This window comes from Ranitomeya variabilis, chromosome 6 (assembly GCF_051348905.1).
Source record: "Ranitomeya variabilis isolate aRanVar5 chromosome 6, aRanVar5.hap1, whole genome shotgun sequence".
NCBI lineage: Eukaryota > Metazoa > Chordata > Amphibia > Anura > Dendrobatidae > Ranitomeya > Ranitomeya variabilis.
The window spans coordinates 73,228,981-73,252,219 of record NC_135237.1 but is presented as its reverse complement, the minus strand read 5'-3'; the positions used below and the strand labels follow the sequence as shown (position 1 = coordinate 73,252,219).

The 23,239-nt window shown below is 47.4% G+C and overlaps 1 protein-coding gene across 9 annotated transcripts in view; it reads right to left on the bottom strand.

Annotated features, from left to right (window-relative positions):
* Nucleotides 1-23,239, bottom strand: part of KMT2C (lysine methyltransferase 2C) — a 302,911-nt gene that overhangs the window by 50,042 nt on the left and 229,630 nt on the right. For all 9 annotated transcript variants that reach the window (XM_077268634.1, XM_077268636.1, XM_077268635.1 and 6 more), the window contains 2 exons: nt 19,884-19,947; nt 946-1,178 (listed from right to left, as the gene is read on the bottom strand). In XM_077268634.1, coding sequence (XP_077124749.1) covers nt 946-1,178; nt 19,884-19,947 — 297 coding nt within the window. The remainder of the gene's footprint in view (nt 1-945; nt 1,179-19,883; nt 19,948-23,239) is intronic.

The following is a 23,239-nucleotide window of genomic DNA, read 5'->3' as shown; positions in this document are numbered from 1 at the left end:
ACCACATGGAACAACAAAATAAAACTATGCTATGTTCATCCAGTGACAGCCAGTAAAAAAATGTGAGACTGCTGGTGACTTATGCAACTACATGGTAGCCAACAAACGTATATGTAACAAGCACTTCAATAATTTTTCAGGACTTATTTGTTAAAAATATTCAATTGTAGTCTCTAAGTTCTGGTTGCCTAATGAGTATTTGGCAAACCTAGGACTTGAAGATAAAATGTCATCAGTTTTCACTATGTAATCTGAGAGCAGCATGATGTGAGACCCTGATTCCAGCGATTTATCACTTACTGGGCTACTTGTGGCAATTTTGATAAAATCAGTGTTTTCTCTGCTGCTGATCTAGAAGTTCTCTGAATGCGTAGCTCTGTATAACCTCGCTCACACCACTGATCGGCAGCATCCTGTGAACACTGTGCAAAGGCAGAAAGTTGCCAATGGTGGGGGTAGGGTTACACAGAGCATGGGGACTAAATGGTACTTGACAACTAGTCTTTTAGTGATAATCTCCTGATGAGAAAACACGATTTCATTAAACCTGCAACAAACAGCCTGGTAAGTGATACATCACTGGAATCAGGGTGTCTGCACTTACATAATGCTGCTTTCAGATTACATATTAAAAAGCAGCTGAGATCTTCCCTTAAATTGCTTCCTTTCCATGGAAAGATCATTAAAGCTTATTTAAAATCTTAAAAATGAATGTGTTAATTTAGACTATTAGCCTAGTATTAGTCTTTGAAATGTTTTGTTTAATGTTTATTTATTAGTCAAACAGGGTTTCGTGTAAGCATATGTTGTTACACATGATGCCTGATAATTAATATCATCCTATAAGTACCAATGAAATCATTTGGAGGATGCTGGGCGATGCAGCTACACAAGGCGGCCAGTGCACCTTTCCAGTTCTCTACGGCTTCAGGAGGTGCCATTTACCTGCTCCAGCTGTTTTTGCACCATGCTTTGCTGCTCTGTGACATGTTTCAGCTGTTCAGCATCCTCCTCAGGGAATTCTCGGCCCGCCTTCTTGGCTGTCCGCTGCTTGGCTGACAACGCTTTCTTAGATTTTCTGTGAGCGCCAATTTGTTCCTCCAAGAATTTTTGCTGGATTTGAAGGAGTTGCTGTGTCTCTTGAAGCCATTCCTCATATTGTTTTTTCTGAGAGTCATCTAAAGAAAAAAGGAACAAAAAAAATGACAACTCTGTATTAGACGCGACAGAGTTCCAAAAAAGAGTTTGTTTCTCTAGGCAACTGAGTAACTGAACGGCTCTCTACTTCCTTGCATGAGCGCTAAACCTAGAATCTAATGATATACTGAGATACAGACCTGGCGCAAGTAACCATACTAAAGGAAATCTGTCAGCAGGCTAGGTATTCAGGGCAGAATGTGGTAGGGGCTGAGACACCGACTTCAGTGACACTGATGCTGTTTACATACAATCAGTGCTTTCTTAGCAAATTAACACAGACTACATCTCCAATCTCACCCCCAGCACTGACTAGCAGTTTACAGTCAGCATATAATGTACACAGAAAGCTGTGGTGTGGGCAGGGGCAGCTGCTACATGCTACATCTAAAAACTCTTGATTGCTGCATAACTGCTGCCCCCATTAAACTAAGTGATACATTGCTGGAATCAGGGTCTCTTCCTACATTATGGTGTTTTCAGATGCAGTAGCAAAACCTGGTGACTGGTTCCCTTAACCCCTGGGCCATTTGCGTTTTCGTTTTTTGCTTCCCTTCTTCCCAAAGCCATAACTTTTTTCTTTTTTGATCAAAATGGCCATGTGAGGGCTTGTTTTTGCAGGACGCGTTGTACTTTTGAACGACACCATTAGTTTTAACACAACGTGTACTGGAAAACAGGAAAAATAGTGCAATTCCACATTTTTTTCTTACCATGTTCACTAAATGCTAAAACTGACCTACCATTATCATTCTCCAGGTCATTACGAGTTCACAGACACCAAACATGTCTAGGTTATTTTTTAATTAAGTGGTGAAATTTTTTTTCAAAAACTTTGAAAAAAAATAAAAAATTGTGCGATATTCCAATACCCGTAGTATCTCCATTTTTCGTGATCTTGGGTCGGTTGAGGGCTTATTTTTTGTGTGCCGAGCTGACGTTTTTAATGATACCATTTTGGTGCAGATGCAATCTTTTGATCGCCCGTTATTGCCTTTTAATGCAATGTTGCGGCGAACAAAAAAAGTAATTCTGGCGTTTTAACTTTCTCGTTAATCTGGTTAACGATCGGGTTAATTTTTTTATATTGATAAAATTGATTCTGGGAGATCCTGAACGCGGCGATTCAAAAAGGAGATTTTTGTGTACTCACCGTAAAATCTCACAGGACCATGGGTGTTATGCTGCTGTCCACTAGGAGGCGACACTATGCATAATCTGAAAAAGATTAACCGTGGCTCCTCCTCTGCAGTATACACCCCTGGACGGCGTCAGCCTTCTCCAGTTTTGTGCAAAAGCAGTAGGAGGAAAATAACATGAATAACATAAACATGCCTGTAAGAAGGCCACTATGTACGAGGTCAAAGAACAATATGAGAACTCAACAGTAACAACGGCCCGTAAAGGGCAACAGGGTGGGAGCTGTGTCCCCCAATTAGAGGCTAAGAGAAAGAGATTTTACGGTGAGTACACAAAAATCTCCTTTACTCTGTCGCCTCATTGGGGGACACAGGACCATGGGACGTCCCAAAGCAGTCCCTGGGTGGGAAGCAATGAATGAATATTGTGCAGACAGGCCCCTATACTTGGGGCACCACCGCCTGCAGAACACATCTACCCAGGCTCGCGTCCGCTGAGGACTGGGTATGGACCCCTGTAGTGTTTAGTAAACGAGTGTGGGCTAGTCCAAGTGACCGCCCTACACGCTTGTTGTGCCGAAGCCTGGTGCCGAATGGCCCAGCAGGCCCCTACCGCCCGTGTAGAGTGTGCCATAATACCGGCTGGAAGAGGAGAATTCTTAAGGCGGTAGGTCTCTTGTAAGGTGGATGTGATCTACCTGGCAAGGGTAGCTTTGGAAGCTGGCAGACCCTTGCGGTCGCCTTCCGGAAGAAAAAGAGAATCAGACCTCCGGAAGGACGCAGTGCTAGACACATATATACGCAATGCCCTGACAAGGTCAAGCGCATGCAGAGCCTTCTCCACTCTATGAACCGGGACCGGACAAAGGGAAGGCAGAGAAATTTCCTCATTGAGGTGGAAGTTGGACACAACCTTCGGAAGGAAGGATGGGACTGTACGGAGAACTACCTTGTCCTGGAGAAAAACCAGGAAGGGCCGTCTGCAGGAGAGTGCGGTCAGTTCAGACACCCTGCGTAGCGAGGAGATTGCCACCAGGAAAAATCACCTTCTGGGAGAGAAGGCGGAGCGGGACCTCCTTAAGGGATTCGAAGGGTGGTTCCTGCAATGCTGTCAGGACCACGTTGAGGTCCCACGTTTCTAGTGGTCGTCTGTTGGGGAACCAATCGGGAAACCCCCTGAAGAAAAGTCCTTACTTGCGGCTTGGTAGCAATGCGCCTTTGAAAAAGCACTGAGAGGGCTGACACCTGGCTCTTAGACGAGCTCAGAGACAGTCTGGCCTCCAGACCCGATTGGAGAAAAACCAGGTAGTATGGGGAGGGAATAAGGGAATGGGGTCTGGCCGCGAGATTCGCACCAGGTAAAGAGAACTTTCCAGGTACGGTCATAGATCTTGGCAGAGGCTGGCTTCCGTGCCCTGATCATGATCCTAATGACGTACGTCGAGAGCCCTGCCTGGGTTAGAACCCAGGTTTCAAGGGCCACACCATAAAATTGAGAGCCCTTGAGTTCTGGTGGTAGAACGGGCCTTGTGATAGAAGATCCACGCAGTCGGGGAGGCGCCAGGGGGCGTCTGCTGAAGGTTGTAAGACGTCGGTGTACCATGTACGTCTGGGCCCGACCAGTGCGATTAAGATGGTTGGAACTCCCTCTTGCTTGATCTTCCTCACCACTCTGGATATCAGGGGGAGAGGTGGAAAAACGTACAGAAGCTTGAACTGGGTCCAGTCCTGAACCAGAGCGTCTGCTCCGAGCGACAGCGGATCGTGTGTTCTAGCCATGAAGTTGGAGACCTTGGCATTGAAGTGGGATGCCATTAGGTCCACATCTGGGGTCCCCCAGTGATGGCAGATCTGGCGAAAAATTTCGGGATGGAGAGACCACTCTCCCGAATCTATTCCTTGTCGTCTGAGGAAGTCTGCTTCCCAGTTGTCCACACCCAGAATGTGGACCGCCGAGAGAAAAGAAGCCTGTGTCCTCCACCCAGTGGAGGATGTGTGACACTTCTCGCATCGCCTGGGTACTGCGGGTCCCCCCTTGGTGATTCACATATGCCCCAGTCTTGGCATTGTCCGATTGTATTCTGATGTGAGAGGCTGCCAGTAAGTGATGGAAGGCCCTCACTGCCAGGAGGATGGCACGAATTTCCAGGATGTTGATGGGCATGGTCGATTCCACTGGGGAGCACTTGTCCTGTGCCCTGTGGTGTAGGTGCACTGCACCCCAACCCGTCAGGCTCGCATCAGTGGTCAGAACCTTCCATTGACCTGCGAGAAAGGATTTCCCCTTTGCTAGAGAAGTTGGCTTGAGCAACCAGTGCAGGGACCTCCTGGTTGACTACATTAACTGGAATTCCCTGAGAGAAAAAGGATTCCTGTCCCAGGATTTGAGAATGGCTAGTTGGAGAGGCCTGAGGTTAAACTGGGCAAATGGGACCGCTTCTATTGCTGCCCCCATCCTGCCGAGGACTCTCATGGCAAACCGGAGAGATCGAGGGGGTTTGCGGAGGAGGGTGCGAAAGAGCACTAGACCCCTGAGGGTGTTGTATAGCATTCCCAGGAAGGTCAGAGACTGACTCGGGGTTGGTGATGACCTTTGTAGGTTGACTAACCAGCCCATGTGACTCAGAGTGTCGGTTGTGATTGGGACGCTGAGCTCGCAGTCCTTGAAGGTAGGAGCCTTGATGAGTAGATCGTCCAGGTATGAAACGACTATTATGCCTCTAGAGTGCAGAATGTCCATGGTGGCTGCCATGACCTTGGTGAACACTCTGGGAGCCGAGGCGAGTCCGAACGGGAGAGCCACGAACTGGTAGTGGTCCTGGTCGATTGCGAACCTGAGAAAACTCTGATGAGCAGGTGCAATCGGTATATGCAGGTATGCGTCTTGTATATCTATGAAGGCGAGATATTCTCCCTTCTCTATGGACACAATGATGGACCGAAGGGACTCCAGCGGAAGTGACAAACCCGTACAATTTGTTGAGTTAGGTCCAGTATGGGCCGTACGCTGCGTCCTTTCTTGGGGACTACGAATAGATTGGAGTAGAACCTTCGGAAGCGCCCGGCCGCGGGAACCGGTACTATGACTCCTGCTTGAAGAAGCGAGGAAACCGCTTGGTGTAAGGCACGAGCCTTGCCTGGTGGTTTTGGGGGAACAGAGAGGAAGAATCGGTTCGGTGGGTTGGAAGTTGAACTCTATCTTGTATCCGGAAGACACGAGTTCCCTGACCCACCTGTCTTCTGTAGTAGGCATCCAGACTTGCTGACAGAGCAAAGTCGGCCGCCTACGGGTGGGATATTTTCCGGGGTCCGTGAGTCAAGAGGAGGAAAAGGTCTGAGGTTTTCCTCCTTTGGGCTTTGACTGGCCTGCTTTTAACTGCCAGGTCTTGTCCGACCTTTGCGTCGACTGAGTTGTCCCCTGTGTGGGGAACGGTTACGATTTTGTGCTGGATGCGAGACGGACCAGCCCGAGGAATCCCAAAAGGATCGGAATCGGGTTTGTTACACTTCTTGTAAGTGCGTATAGGTTTCAGTTGAGGGAGAGAGGTACTCTTACCCCCGGTGGCATTGGATATCATTGTGTCTATCTTTTCACCGAAAAGCCACCCAGTGAGATATGGGAGGTGCGTGAGGGACTTCTTTGAGGCTGCGTCCGCTTTCCTTTACGCAGCCAGAGGATACGCCGAATCGTGATGGCGTTTGATGCTATCCCCGCTACGCCCCTTGCTGAATCCAGAGCTGCATGAAGCATGTAATCTGCTACAACTGCTATTTGAACCGCTTGGTCCGACAGCTCAGGAGCAGATGCTTGGAGGCCAGCTTGTAAATTTTTGGCCCAAGCCAGGATGGCCTTGGCAGCCCAAACTGAAGCGAACGCGGGAGCCAGGGAGGCCCCTGCCACCTCGAAAAATTGAACGAGCCATGCGTTCTGCCTGCCGGTCTGCTGCGTCCCTGAGGGTTGAGCTATCTGGCAGTGAAAAGAGGGTTTGTGCTGCTAGTCTAGAGACTAGGGGGGGGGGGGGGGGGAGGGATCTGTCCATTCCTTGGTGTCCTTCTGCGGGAAGGGGTACCTCGCCTCCAGATATTTGTGATTAGCGAATTTTTTTTCATGAGAGCTGCTTTTTAAGGATCGCTTTAAACTCTGGGTGGTTAGAGAAAACCTTAGGCGGCTTCAGAGGTCCTTCAAGGGAAATTTTGTGTTCTGGGGCCTCTGGTGGCAGATTAGAAATGTCCAGCACCCGATGGATGGAAGAGATTATGTCCTCAACTAGCGCTGTATTGCTAGGGGGGATTGGGATCAGGGACCCATCCGTTTCCCTGTCTGAGTCGGAGTCAGGCCATGTGCACACGTTAAGTATTTTTCGCGGTTTTTTCGCTATAAAAACGTGATAAAAACGCGAAAAAAACGCTTACATATGCCTCCCATTATTTTAAGTGTATTCCGCATTTTTTGTGCAAATGTAGCCTTTTTTTCCGCGAAAAAATCGCATCGCGGAAAAAAAAGCAACATGTTCATTAAAATGCGGAATTGCAGGGGAATCCGCACACCTAGGGGTCCATTGATCTGCTTACTTCCCGCACGGGGCTGTGCCCACGATGCGGGAAGTAAGCAGATTATGTGCGGTTGGTACCCAGGGTGGAGGAGAGGAGACTCTCCTCCACGCACTGGGCACCATATAAGTGGTAAAAAAAAGGAGATTTTTGTGTACTCACCGTAAAATCTTTTTCTCCGAGTCATCATTGGGGGACACAGGACGAATGGGTGTTATGCTGCTGCCACCAGGAGGACACTAAGTTAAACACACACAAAAGATTAACTCCTCCCCTGCAGTATACACCCACAGGCTGGACAATCCAGAGCCAGTTCGGTAACAAAGCAGTAGGAGTAAGCCAGTTAACAAACAGAAAACATGTCATAGTCAAAACACAGACTGAAAAGAACAATTGAGCCAACTAGGCTAACAGGGAGGGTGCTGTGTCCCCCAATGATGACTCGGAGAAAAAGATTTTACGGTGAGTACACAAAAATCTCCTTTTCTCCTACGTATCATTGGGGGACACAGGACGAATGGGACGTCCCAAAGCAGTCCCTGGGTGGGTCACCAGAAGTTATAAATGCTGAGCGAGCCTACAAACTACAGATGAGACACAGCCGCTTGTAGGATTCGCCTACCGACGGAAGCGTCTGCCGAAGCCTGAAAGTGCACCTGGTAGTGCTTCGTGAACGTATGTAGACTGGACCATGTAGCAGCCTTGCAGACCTGTGCTGCCGATGCCTGGTGCCGGATGGCCCAGGACGCGCCGACTGACCGGGTAGAATGAGCCTTGATCCCCGGAGGTGCGGCGTGACCCTTGACACGGTAGGACTCTTGGATGGCGGAACGAATCCACTTGGCAATGGAGGCCTTGGAAGCAGGTAGTCCCTTCCGTGGCCCCTTCGGAAGAACGAACAAGGCGTCTGACCTACGGAGAGACGCAGTTCTGGAGACGTAACGTCTAAGACCCCTCACTAAGTCCAGAGTGTGGAGCGCCCTTTCCGTGCGGTGGGAAGGAGCAGGGCACAGTGAGGGAAGGACAATCTCCTCATTAAGATGGAAGGAGGAAACGACCTTCGGAAGAAAAGTCGGACATGTCCGCAGAACCACCTTGTCCTGGTGGAACACGAGGAAAGGAGGTCGGCACGACAGAGCTGCCAGCTCAGAGACACGTCTAATAGACGTGACAGCCACGAGGAAGGCAATCTTCCAAGACAAGAACAGCAAAGACACTTCATGCAAGGGCTCAAAGGGGGGCTCTTGAAGAGCACAGAGAACTAGGTTCAGGTCCCATGGTTCCAAGGGCATCTTGTAAGGCGGAGCCATATGAGAAACACCCTGGATGAAGGTCCTGACCTGCAATCTGTTTGCAATCTTTCTCTGAAAAAGAACCGAGAGAGCAGAAATTTGGCCCTTAAGAGAGCTGAGAGCAAGACCCAAGTCTACGCCTGATTGGAGGAATTCCAAAATGTGAGGGATAGAAAAACGGAGGGGGAAACGTCCCCGCTTCCTGCACCAGGCGAAGTATACCTTCCAGGCGCGGTGGTAGATGCGCATAGAAGAAGGCTTGCGTGCGCGGAGCATGGTAGATATCACCGTCTGGGGCAACCCCTTCTGCCTCAGTACCCAGGACTCAACGGCCACACCGTTAAACACAGGGCCTCTGAGTTCGGGTGGTAAATGGGCCCTTGAGACAGGAGGTCTGCGCGACTCGGCAGCCTCCAAGGTACGTCTGAGACTAGTTGAACCATCTCGGCATACCATGTCCTGCGCGGCCAGTCCGGAGCGATGAGAAGTACTGGGATCCGTTCTGCCTTGATCTTCCTGATCACCTTTGTCAGAAGAGGAATTGGGGGAAAGATGTATGGGAGTCTGAAACCCTGCCATGAGAGGACGAGAGCGTCGGCTCCGAAGGCTGAGGGGTCGTGAGACCTGGCCATGAAGACGGGAACCTGGCAATTGAGGCGAGATGCCATTAGGTCCACGTCCGGGGTCCCCCATCGAGAGCATATCTGGTGAAAGATTGCGGGATGGAGAGACCACTCTACGGGATCGAGGCTGTGGCGACTGAGAAAGTCCGCTTCCCAGTTTTCCACGCCTGGGATAAAAACTGCTGAGAGTATGGAATGATGTGTCTCGGCCCAGCGGAGAATTAGCGTCACCTCGACCATGGCCGCCTTGCTGCGAGTGCCCCCTTGGCGGTTGATGTAGGCTACCGCAGTGGCGTTGTCGGACTGGACTCTGACCGCACGGCCGGAGAGGAACGGCTGAAAATGATGGAGAGCCAGTCTGATTGCCCGAATCTCTAGGATATTGATGGGCAGCTGGGACTCCTGCGGAGACCAGCGACCCTGAGTCGAGTGGCGCTGGAACACTGCACCCCAGCCGAAGAGACTGGCGTCCGTTGTGACAACCAGCCAGTGCACCGGAAGGAAAGACTTCCCCCGAGTCAGGGAGGACCTCTTGGTCCACCACCTGAGGGACTGTCTGATTGGGCGAGAGAGAAGGAGGGGGGCGTGTCGTGGGCAGGCGGTGGATTCCCTGCTATGCGCGTCGGAACGCTGCCATTGCCACCACCATCCTGCTGTATGAGGGAGGGAGTCTGATTGTCCGTGTTGGAGTCCGGACCAGGGCCAGTAAACTGTGCCACCGCCCTAACAGAGCGCCGGATTGCCCGTGCCCCGCGGCTGCAGCGCCGCATTAGAAAGAGGATAAGGGATCCCTGAACGGGCGGTCCCCTGTCAGCTGGTCAGCCCCCGCACTTACCTTGTGCGATGGGGCCGATGCTCCATCCACCTTCACCTTAGTAGGGAGAGGGTGGAGAGCTTCTGCCGCCGTGCAACATCCGCTATGTTCAGTGGTGATGCAGTGGGCGGCTGCACGGACGCCATGGCATTCTGTCCGGCTGTGCCCTGGCTCCAGGAAACTTAGGTGGATGATTAGTCCCCGTGGTCGCCTGACAGGGAGGGAGGGAGATCGGAACGCTAAGGAACCGTCGCCACACTGGAAAGTGAGCCAGGGCTGGCATCCATCGTCGCGGGAAAGGATACAGGAGGAACGCTCCATGTACTTGCCCGTTGTTGGTGCGGGAGAGATCAGAGCTGAAAATTTGCCTGTCGCTCCCTTCCGTTAAAAACAAAAATTGGTGGGGTCCTGAGGACCCAAGTGCCTCCTGAGACACTAAGTAAGAACTGGCTCTGGATTGTCCAGCCTGTGGGTGTATACTGCAGGGGAGGAGTTAATCTTTTGTGTGTGTTTAACTTAGTGTCCTCCTGGTGGCAGCAGCATAACACCCATTCGTCCTGTGTCCCCCAATGATACGTAGGAGAAAATAAGAATTAAAATAAAAAACAGTCCTATACTCACCCTCGATGTCTTCCCGCCTTCACTGCACGCTGTCGCTTCGGTTCCTGTAGCTGATGTGCGGTGAAGGACCTTGCCGATGACGTCACTGTCCTGTGATTGGTCGTGAGCGGTCATGTGACCGCTCACGTGACGGTGACGTCATGGAAGGTCCTGTGCGCACAGACCAGCTATAGGAAGAGGAACGGACGCCGGTGAGGAGATGTCTGGGTGAGTATAACCTTTTTTTTTATTTTTTTAATTATTTTTAAACATTCTATCTTTTACTATAGATGCTGCATAAGCTGCATCTATAGTAAAAAGTTGGTCACACTTGTCAAACGCTATGTTTGACAAGTGTGACCAACCTGTCAGTCAGTTTTCCAAGCGATGCTACAGATCGCTTGGAAAACTTTAGCATTCTGCAAGCTAATTACGCTTGCAGAATGCTAAAAAAACGCGAAAAAAACGGAAAAAAAAACGGAAAAAAAAAATGCGGATTTCTTGCAGAAAATTTCCGGTTTTCTTCAGGAAATTTCTGCAAGAAATCCGCAACGTGTGCACATACCCTCACCGATGCCTTCCGTATCCTGTGTATCACTGAGGCGTCTCCTGCTGGGTGAGCTGGGGAGGAGGCCTTCTCTAGTCGGGGATTACGGAGATCTGCATTGTCTGCCCCTGGAAGGGGACGGTCTAGATGACCTGGAACTACGGTGTCTCTCCCTAGAGGGGATGACCGTGTGTTATGGGATGACGCAGATGGACTTGACCTATGGGTCCGCTTGCGTCCTGACCTAGACGTGGATGTGCCAGGGTCGTTCTGTTCCCCAGTCAAGCTCTCCCTTTGCTGGGTAACAGTCATAGCCGAGGCATGACTCTGCAGAGCCTGAAGCAATGTGGAGGTTTGGTTATCTATATACTGCGTCATAGATTGCCACCTCTGAGTAACCCATTCCGGCGTGGCATTAGACACCGAAGCATTGGCAGGGGCTTCTTGGGGCTCTGATGCAGTAGTCTGGATGCAGTCCAGGCAGTGCGTTACGTGCTGCCACTGGGGAGAGCGGTCCTGCAGGCTGTGCAGAATGCATAATAGCAGTCCTGCCCGGTTCTCTTGGACCTTGAGCCTGGTATAGTGCACAGAGTGCAGAAGGGCTGGCCCCTCTATGACACTGTAGCGTGTCATATTTGCGGGCGGGGGGGCAGAGAGGAGGCGGCGGCTTCAGCTAGGCCGAAGCCGGGGCCTAAATTAGATGCCTGATACCCAAAAGGGCTCCAGGCCGGCGCGAAAGTCCGGGAGGGGGTCGGATCTGAACCGGACCCCCCCCCGGATTTAAAGGCAGGATAGCGGTGGGGCTATAAGCGGAAGGGGGTCCCGGTGTCGGGTCCCCCTGAGGCAGTATAGAGCTGTTGCTGCTGCAGAGACAGGGGCGCAGGGAGCCCTGTGTCTGTATGTGCCATGCCTGCCTGCACTCCCCCCCGGCCCCGACTGGAGCCCGCAGCTGAGCTGGGGTCCCTGGATGCAGGCGCAGTGTGCTGGCCCATTGCTGGGAGCTGTAGAGTGCTGCCTGTACAGGCCCTACCTGAGGCGTCTCAACCTAATGCCCGCAAAGGGGGATTAGGGAGGGTGCTGTGTGACCATCAGGGGGCTTTATCCTCGCCTCGACCTCAACCCAGAAACCAAAAGGAATTGGGGAAGGAGGGGGGTCTCGACTTCGAACCAGCACCCGAGGGACTGGGGAAGGAGCGACATGGGGAATAGCCATCTCCACTTCAACCGGGCACCCCGTGATAGGGGGCCGAGGAAGGAGCCATACCGGTAGTCTCGCAGGAGACCCACTTTTGTTCATCTGTAATCCCGCCGGAAAAACGGAGTAAAGAAAAAGATTTTAGGTGTGCCTCCTATGCAAAACTAAGCAAAAACTGGAGAAGGCTGAAGCCGTCCAGGGGTGTATACTGCAGAGGAGGAGCCACGGTTAATCTTCTTCAGATTATGCATAGTGTCGCCTCCTAGTGGACAGCAGCATAACACCCATGGTCCTGTGTCCCCCAATGAGGCGAAAGAGTAATATGTGTATGTTTGATTTTTTTTATGGTTTTATTTTGAATGGGGTAATTTGAACTTTTATTTTTTTAAATATTTTTAAAAACATTTTTTTTTTTTGGCATTCTTCAATAGTCTCCATGGGAGACGAAGCTGCCATAATGCGATCGGCTCTGCTACATACAGGCGGGCAGGGGGCATTCTTTGCGTCTGGAGGAGAGAAGGTTTTTCCACCAACATAGAAGAGGATTCTTTACTGTTAGGGCAGTGAGAATCTGGAATTCCTTCCCTGAGGAGGTGGTGATGGCGAACTCAGTCGAGGGGTTCAAGAGAGGCCTGGATGTCTTCCTGGAGCAGAACAATATTGTATCTTACAGTTATTAGGTTCTGTAGAAGGACGTAGATCTGGGGATTTATTATGATGTAATATAGGCTGAACTGGATAGGCAAATGTCTTTTCGGCCTTACTAACTATGTTACTATGTTACTATAGTGTAATGGAAAATGGGAAATTGTGAAGAAAAAAAAAAAAAAAGGAATTCGGACATTGTTTTATGGGAACTGTTTTTACAGTGTACATATGCTCTGGTAAAAATCACCTTACAATAGGACTCGGCTCATCGGTACAATTATGGCACTACCAAACATGTCCAGTCATTTTTTTTGTGGTGAAAAAATAAAATCAATAGAAGAAAAAAAAATTATATATACAGTGCAGACCAAAAGTTTGGACACACCTTCTCATTTAAAGATTTTTCTGTATTTTCATGACTATGAAAACTTTACATTCACACTGAAGGCATCAAAACTATGAATTAACACAAGTGGAATTATATACTTAACAAAAATGTGTGAAACAACTGAAATTATGTCTTATATTCTAGGTTCTTCAAAACAGCCACCTTTTGCTTTGATGACTGCTTTGCACACTCTTGGCATTCTCTTGATGAGCTTCAAGAGGTAGTCACCGGGAATGGTTTTCACTTCACAGGTGTGCCCTGTCAGGTTTAATAAGTGGGATTTCTTGCCTTATAAATGGGGTTGGGACCATCAGTTGTGTTGTGCAGAAGTCTGGTGGATACACAGCTGATAGTCCTACTGAATAGACTGTTAGAATTTGTATTATGGCAAGAAAAAAGCAGCTAAGTAAAGAAAAATGAGTGGCCATCATTGCTTTAAGAAATGAAGGTCAGTCAGTCCGAAAAATTGGGAAAACTTTGAAAGTGTCCTTAAGTGCAGTTGCAAAAACCATCAAGCGCCTACAAAGAAACTGGTTCACATGAGGACGGCCCCAGGAAAGGAAGACCAAGAGTCACCTCTGCTTCTGAGGATAAATTTATCCGAGTCACCAGCCTCAGAAATTGCAGGTTATCAGCAGCTCAGATTAGAGACCAGGTCAATGCCACACAGAGTTCTAGCAGCAGACACATCTCTACAACAACTGTTAAGAGGAGACTTGGTGCAGCAGGCCTTCATGGTAAAATAGCTGCTAGGAAACCACAGATAAAGGACAGGCAACAAGAAGAAGAGACTTGTTTGGGATAAAGAACACAAGGAATGAACATTAGACCAGTGGAAATCTGTGCTTTAGCCTGATGAGTCCAAATTTGAGATCTTTGGTTCCAACCACCGTGTCTTTGTGCGGCGCAGAAAAGGTGAACGGAAGGACTCTACATGCCTGGTTCCCACCATGAAGCATGGAGGAGGGGATGTGATGGTGTGGGGGTGCTTTGCTGGTGACACTGTTGGGGATTTATTCAAAATTGAAGGCATACTGAACCAGCATGGCTACCACAGCATCATGCAGCGGGCATGCTATTCCATCCGGTTTGCGTTTAGTTGGACCATCATTTATTTTTCAACAGGACAATGACCCCACACACCTCCAGGCTGTGTAAGGGCTATTTGACCAAGAAGGAGAGTGATGGGGTGCTATGCTGGATGACCTGGCCTCCACAGTCACCAGTCCTGAACCCAATCGAGATGGTTTGGGGTGAGCTGGACCGCAGAGTGAAGGCAAAAGGGCCAAAAAGAGCTAAGCATCTCTGGGAACTCCTTCAACATTGTTGGAAGACCATTCCCGATGATTACCTCTTGTAGATCATCAAGAGAATGCCAAGAGTGTGTAAAGCTGTCATCAAAGCAAAATGTGGCTACTTTGAAGAACCTAGCATATAAGACATTTTCAGTTTCACACTTTTTTGTAAAGTATATAATTCCACGTGTTAATTCATAGTTTTGATGCCTTCAGTGTGAATTTACAATTTTCATAGTCATGAAAATACAGAAAAATCTGTTAATGAGAAGGTGTGTCCAAACGTTTGGTCTGTACGGATACTGTATGTATGTATGTATGTATGTATGTATGTATGTATGTATGTATGTATGTACAGGGGTTGGACAAAATAATGGAAACACCTAACGTTTTGGGCATCATAATCTTTGAACATGTGATTAACATGCAAACCATGACATATGGTAATGTTTTGTAGTTGATTATTTGTGTTATGTGTATGTAAAATAACTGTTTGTTTTGCAGAATTTTAAGAACATTGATGAGAACCTGATACCAATGGCAGACCTCTCGGATTTTTAAAGAGGCCAAATTGTTGGTGCTCAAATGGCGGGCGCTAGTGTAACAGAAAGTGCTTGAATGCTTGGCGTGTCAAGAGGTACTGTCTCCAAAGTAATGACTGCGTTTGAAAGAGAAGGAAAAACGTCCGCAGCAAAGCACAGGTCCGGCCGAAAGTCAAAGTTGACAGAGAGACCGTCGGACTCTAAAGCGAATTGTGAGAGAGGATCGCAAGACCATGGCTCCGAAAATCACTGCTGAGCTCAATGAACACCTACAGTACCCAGTTTCCACGAAAACTGTTCCTTGGGAGCTGAGCAAATAGGGATTTTTGTGTACTTACCGTAAAATCCTTTTCTCCGAGCCATTCATTGGGGGACACAGACCATGGGTGTATGCTGCTGCCACCAGGAGGCTGACACTAAGTATTACAAAGAAAGTTAGCTCCTCCCCTGCAGTATACACCCCTCTGCTGGCTCCCAGCTAACCAGTTCGGTGCAAAAGCAGTAGGAGATCAATAACATATAAACGTATAGCATGTCACATTATATATGAGAGTATAACATATCAAATTATAAAAACAAATACAACTAATAATAGGGAGGGAGCTGTGTCCCCCAATGAATGGCTCGGAGAAAAGGATTTTACGGTAAGTACACAAAAATCCCTATTTCTCCTTCGCCTCATTGGGGGACACAGACCATGGGACGTCCCAAAGCAGTCCCTGGGTGGGGACAACATCAGATCAGGCCGTGTAACCGCTACTTACAAGTGCGCCAAGGCGGCCTGCAAAGTCCGCCTGCCCAGACTCACATCTGAGGAAGTGTGTGAATTATAGTGCTTCAAGAATGCATGCGGACCTGAGACAGGGAGATAGGCTGACATCTAGCACGGAAGGACTCCTGGATGGTGAAAAGAATCCACCAGGCTAACGTGGCCGATGAACCCGGCTAAACCCTTCCTGTGACCATCGGGAAGCCTACTTACCATCGAGAAGCCCAAGCAAAGTGTCCAACCTTTGGAAGGACGCCGTCCTCGATACGTACCCACTTGGAGCACTCACTTCTTCCAGATTATGGAGAACCCATTCCGTTGTGTGGACTGGAGCCGAAAGATGAGAGGACGATGCCCCTGCAACAGTGGGAATACAAAACCACCTTGGCAACGAGGGAATGGGATGGCTTGAGGGCAACGATGCATAGATGGTAATAAGGAAAAAAGACTGAAAGGAACAGAGTGGGAAGCTCTGAAGACTCATCAGGATGACAAGAACGCATAGAAGAAAGGGGAGTGACGTTCCCTTATCGTAAAGTCTTTCTGGATCGAAAAAGGAGTGTACTGTAAGATCCCCAGGACCATTAAGGTCCCCCAGATCTAACGGTACGCGGTAGGGAAGAACTACAGGTGGAGACTCCCTGCGAGAAGGTCCATATTTCCAATTTTGACGAAATAAGACGGAGAAATACTAGTACCGCAAGCGAGAAAACCTGACATGGTCAGTGCGGGTCTCCCAGGATCACTGGGGGCCTTTTCCGCTTCCAAAAAGGTCTCAGACGTAGTGGAAGAGGAGTTATGGAAATTGGTACCGTGGAAGAAACGGAGTATGCACTGCGATGGACTTGGATCTTGCAGCCAAACCATGAACTGGAGTACATAGGCGTTCAGCTTGGACGCCATCCGACCTACATCTGGAGTACTCCAGTGAAGGCAGATGTGAAGGAAGACTTCCGAGTGAAGTTCCCACTCACTTGAGGAGAAAACCCTGACGGCTGAATATGTCAGCCGCCCAGTGTTCTACTCCAGGGACATGTACTGTTGAGATCACCGAATGATAGATCTCGGCCCATCAGAGAGTGCGAGGTACCTCGGCCATGGCGCTTGACTGTGGGTACCTGCGAGATGATTGACGTATGGCACAGCCGTGGCATTATCCAAATTGAAGACGGATGGTTGACCCGCCTAAGGGCAGTGGACCTGCTGTGGGATTGGCCGTACTGTTCAGATCCCCAGAGAAATGATCGGGAGAAGAAGACGGGCATTGGTATCCCTAATAACCATTGGACCAGAAGAAGGCTGTGGATGAGGAAGGAGCTTAGAAACTACCTTTTGAAAGCCTGATTGACTTGCTGAAAACGAGCGGAGCAAAAGAAAACTACTTCCGTTTTCATCTTATTGCTCGGAACCCTCCTAGCTAATTGAATGAACCGAGGGAATGAGTGATCAAGTGCACAAGCTCCGTGTTGAAGGGCCACGACCTTGACTCGAGAGAGAGAATTACCATCCTTCTTGTGCAGGATCATCGTCAAAGAGGATCTGCTGGGCTGGGAATGAGGAAAAAACTTGTCTAAGTTTAGCTGCTAGCCCAAGAGAGAGGGTATTGCAAGTGATATAGACGACTTAGCGTAGTCCTTGTAGAGCGGCTAGAGAGTCGACCGAGTAGGGCAGGACGACCATGTTTCTAAGGTGCAGGAAGCGCATGACAACCGTCATGACCCTTGCGACCACTCTGGTGTGGTAGCCAGGCAGAAGGGCCAGGTCGTGAAAATACTGTTCGCGAATGGAAAGGCGAAGAGATTATAGTAGAGAGGAGAAATAGGTATGTGAGGGAAGAATCCCGGATGACGATGGATGCCAGAAAACAACCACGTTTCTCTGTTGAAGTAGTGGCTGAGCGGAGGAACTCCATCCGAAAAAAGAGAGGGCCCTGTCAAAGGTTGTTAGAAGTTTGGGGTCCAGAAATGGAGATACTTTTCATTCCCTCCATTTTGGAACCAAGATCCCTTAGATCTAGACTGTCCTGGCCAATGCTTCCACTGCTGGTTGAGCTTGAAGAAGAGATACGATCCCTTGCTAGTCTCCCGCTCAGAAGATTTGATTGGCCAGCTATACTGTGGAACGAAGTAGATAAGGTCTGGGACCCGGAGACTTTCATTCTCTCCCTTTGGTCAAGCAACCCATGTGGCGGCTAAGGAAGGGTAGAGCGCTAAACCCGAAACCACAGGACGGAACTAACTAGACCTGCTATCCGACCGTCTGTGGAATCTTAATTGATGATACACCGGCCAGGATACTGGTAGGAATACCGCAAGAAATTCTGCCCGGCGAGTCTGTCAAGTGACAGAATGCGGGACTGTAACCAGCAGGTCTCTGCCATCGTGCAGAGAAGAAAATAAGGAAAAAAATAAAAATAAATAAAAAATTAAAAAAAAGAGTTCTTTGGGTCTGAATAGCAGACCCGTCCGTGTGCCTCCTACGGACACTAAGCAAGAACTGGTTAGCAGGGAGCCAGCAGAGGGGTGTATACTGCAGGGGAGGAGCTAACTTTCTTTGTAATACTTAGTGTCAGCCTCCTGGTGGCAGCAGCATACACCCATGGTCTGTGTCCCCCAATGAGGCGAAGGAGAAATCTGGATTCCACGGAAGAGCTGCAATTAGAAAACCGCAGCTCTCAATGACAAATGTTTCCAAGCATTTAGAGTGGTGTAGAAACCTCCAGAATTGGTCCCTCGAGCAGAGGAAACATGTGATATTCTCAGACTAATCATCGTTTACCCTATTTCCGACCTCTGGCCGAGTGTACGTTTGGAGACAGCCGAAAGAAGCATTCCATCCAGACTGCCTTCTCCCAACCGTAAAACATGGCGGAGGTTATGTGATGATCTGGGGTGCTATTTCGTGGAGATCCGCTGGGCCAATGATTTCCCTTCATGGAAGAATTAACAGCCGAGATTATTTAGGCATTTTGGGCGACCAAGTGCATCCAATGGTTCAAGCACTGTTCCCGGAGGGGAACGCCATCTTTCAGGATGATAATGCACCAATTCATACAGCTAGAATCGTTAAAGCATGGCACGAGGAACATTCTAATGAAGTTGAGCATCTCATCTGGCCCCCACAATCCCCAGACCTCAACATTATTGAGCATTTATGGTCGATTTTAGAGATTCAAGTTAGACGTCGATTTCCGCCGCCATTGTCGCTCAAAGAACTGGAGGGTGTGTTAACTGCAGAATGAGCTAAAATTCCCTTGGAAGCAATTCACACCTTGTATGAATCCATACCTCGGAGAATTGAGGCTGTAATCGCCGCAAAAGGTGAACCTACACCATATTAAACTAACTTTTGTTGATGTTTCCAGGTGTTTCCATTATTTTGTGTATATAGATAGATAGATATAGATAGATATAGAGAGATAGAGATAGATAGATAGATAGATAGACATAAATACACACACATTTGTGGGTTATTTTCCGAGACCTGTAACTTTTTTTTTCATGAGATGTTTCATGAGATGTTTTTATTGATGATATTTTGGGACAGATTTAATGCTTTGATCGCTTGTTACAGCATTTTTTGTGGAATTGCAACAACCAAAAAAAAAATGTACGGTAACTTTTGGCGTTCTTTATTTTTTTTTCTAATTTACTGTGTTTACCAACTGAATTATTTTGATAGATTGGACTTTTCTGAATGCGGTGATACATGAGTACTTTATTTTTAAAATATCTTTATTTTTAATGAGACAAAGGCGGCCGATTTGAACTTTTCTGTGTGTTTTTTTTTTTTCATATTTTTAAAACATTTTTGTTTTACCTTTCACTGGTCAGTCCCCTAAGGGGGCTTGAAGCTGTGATCATCTATCTGATCACTTGTGCTATATACAGCGATAACACAACACAGACTGGATTTTAACGGAGCTCAGTCTTTAACAGACCCCTGGCTATCATAGCTGCCCGTCAGCGACCTGCGATCATGTCACGGACGCGCTGATGGTCACATGGAACACCACATCCCCCATGGGACTGTCTGAATTTGAGTTATATGGCATTTAACAGGTTAACCATTGCGGGCAGAGGTCCGCTCCACCTGTGGATGTTACAGGCATGTTCTGGCTGTACCAGACACAGTCATCACCTGCCGAGAATCTACTTTCAGAGTCCCAAGATTGTAAAGCCCGAGTAGTAGACAACCCCTTTAAGCTTAGTTCAGACTGGTGTATCATAAAAACAAGCCCAACACACAGACTACATAACACATTCACACTTAAGCATACTCACTGACAAATCCTGGACCGAAGTTTGGGGGGTTTGGTCGAATCATTTGTGGTGCTATATTTCCATCCTACAGAGACAAAAAGTTATACATAAATTTACAAACACTAGATGCTGATTTTTCAGGGCAGATATAACATCCTACAATAAAGCACAGGTACATTTTGGATCTTTATGACCAGGCTATTAACCCCTTCACCCCAAAGCCTGTTTTCACCTAAGTGACACAGCCAATTTTTACAATTCTGACCACTGTCACTTTATGAGGTCATAACTCTGAAACGCTTCAACGGATCCTGGTGATTCTGAGATTGTTTTCTCGTGACATATTGTACTTTATGATAGTGGTAAAACGTCTTCGATATGACTTGCATTTATTTGTGAAAAAAACAGAAATTTGTCGAAAATTATGAAAATTTAGCAATTTTCAAATTTTTCGTTTTTATGCCCTTAAATTAGAGAGTTATATCACATAATATAGTTAATAAACAACATTTCCCACATGTCTGCTTTACATCAGCACAATTTTGGAAACATAATTTTTTTTTGTTAGGGAGTTATAAGGGTTAAAAGTTGACCAGCGATTTCTCATTTTTGCAACAAAATTTGCAAAACCATTTTTTTACGGACCACCTCACACTTGAAGTGACTTTGAGGGGTCTATATGACAGAAAATGTCCAAAAGTGACACCATTCTAAAAACTGCACCCCTCAAGGTACTCTAAACCACATTCAAAAAGTTTATTAACCCTTCAGGTGCTTCACAGGAATTTTTGGAATGTTTAAAAAAAATTGAACATTTAACTTTTTTTTCACAAAATTTTTACTTCAGATCCAATTTGTTTTATTTTACCAAGGGTAACAGGAGAAATTGGACCAAAAAAGTTGTTGTACAATTTGTCCTGAGTACGCCGATACCCCACATGTTGGGGTAAACCATTGATTGGGCACATGGCAGAGCTCGGAAGGGAAGGAGCGCCATTTGACTTTTCAATGCAAAATTGGCTGGAATTGAGATCGGAACCCATGTCGTGTTTGGAGAGCCCCTGACGTGCCTAAACAGTGGAAACCCCCACAAGTGACACCATTTTGGAAAGTAGACCCTCTAAGGAACTAATCTAGATGTGTGGTGAGCACTTTGAACCTCCAAGTGCTTCACAGAAGTTTATAATGTGGAGCCGTAAAAAAAATTAATATTAATTTTCACAAAAAATGATCTTTTTGCCCCAAATTTTTTATTTTCCCAAGGGTTGCAGGATAAATTGGACCCCAAAAGTTGTTGTGCAATTTGTCCTGAGTACGCTGATACTTCATATATGGGGATAAACCACTGTTTGGGCGCATGGCAGAGCTCGGAAGGGAAGGAGCGCCATTTGACTTTTCAATGCAAAATTGGCTGGAATTGAGATCGGAACCCATGTCGTGTTTGGAGAGCCCCTGACGTGCCTAAACAGTGGAAACCCCCACAAGTGACACCATTTTGGAAAGTAGACCCTCTAAGGAACTAATCTAGATGTGTGGTGAGCACTTTGAACCTCCAAGTGCTTCACAGAAGTTTATAATGTGGAGCCGTAAAAAAAATTAATATTAATTTTCACAAAAAATGATCTTTTTGCCCCAAATTTTTTATTTTCCCAAGGGTAGCAGGATAAATTGGACCCCAAAAGTTGTTGTGCAATTTGTCCTGAGTACGCTGATACTTCATATATGGGGATAAACCACTGTTTGGGCGCATGGCAGAGCTCGGAAGGGAAGGAGCGCCATTTGACTTTTCAATGCAAAATTGGCTGGAATTGAGATCGGAACCCATGTCGTGTTTGGAGAGCCCCTGACGTGCCTAAACAGTGGAAACCCCCACAAGTGACACCATTTTAGAAAGAAGATCCCCTAAGGAACTTATTTAGATGTGTGGTGAGCACTTTTAACCCCCAGTTGTTTCACTAAAGTTTAGAATGTAGCGCTGTGAAAATCAAAAAATCATTTTTTCTTTCCACAAAATGATGTTTTAGCCCGCAATTTTTTTCCCCCCAAGGGTAACAGGAGAAATTGGACCACAAAAGTTATTGTCCAATTTGTCCTGAGTACGCTGATACCCCATACATTGGGGGGAACCACTGTTTGGGCGCACGGCAGAGCTCGGAAGGGAAGGAGCGCCGTTTGAAATGCAGACTTAGATGGATTGGTCTGCAGGTGTCATGTTGCATTTGCAGAGCCCCTGATGTACCTAAACAGTAGAAACCCCCCACAAGTGACCCCATATTGGAAACTAGACCCCCCACGGAACTTATCTAGATGTGTTGTGAGAACTTTGAACCAACAAGTGTTTCACTACAGTTTATCACGCAGAGCCGTGAAAATAAAAAATATTTTTTTTCCACAAAAATTATATTTTAGCCCCCACATTTTTATTTTCCCAAGGGTAACAGGAGAAATTGGACAACAAAAGTTGTTGTGCAATTTGTCCTGAGTACGCTGATACCCCATATATGGGGGGGAACCACTGTTTGGGCGCACGGCAGAGCTCGGAAGGGAAGGAGCGCCGTTTGAAATGCAAACTTAGATGGATTGGTCTGCAGGTGTCATGTTGCATTTGCAGAGCCCCTGATGTACCTAAACAGTAGAAACCCCCCACAAGTGACCCCATATTGGAAACTAGACCCCCCACGGAACTTATCTAGATGTGTTGTGAGAACTTTGAACCAACAAGTGTTTCACTACAGTTTATCACGCAGAGCCATGAAAATAAAAAATATTTTTTTTTCCCACGAAAATTATATTTTAGCCGCCACATTTTTATTTTCCCAAGGGTAACAGGAGAAATTGGACAACAAAAGTTGTTGTCCAATTTGTCCTGAGTACGCTGATACTTCATATATGGGGATAAACCACTGTTTGGGCGCACGGCAGAGCTCGGAAGGGAAGGAGCGCCGTTTGAAATGCAGACTTAGATGGATTGGTCTGCAGGTGTCATGTTGCATTTGCAGAGCCCCTGATGTACCTAAACAGTAGAAACCCCCCACAAGTGACCCCATATTGGAAACTAGACCCCCCACGGAACTTATCTAGATGTGTTGTGAGAACTTTGAACCCCCAAGTGCTTCAGTACAGTTTATAACGCAGAGCCGCGAAAATAAAAAATATATTTTTTTCCACGAAAATTATATTTTAGCCCCCATGTTTTTATTTTCCCAAGGGTAAGGCTGGTTTCACACTTGCGTTTTTTAAAAAAACGCATGTGTGAAAAAACGCATGTAATCGCGGTAAAACGCATGCGTTTTTTTAGACGCATGCGTTTTTATAGAAAAACACAAGAAAACAAGAAAAACCCAAAAAACCCTAACCCTACCCCTAACCTGAAATAC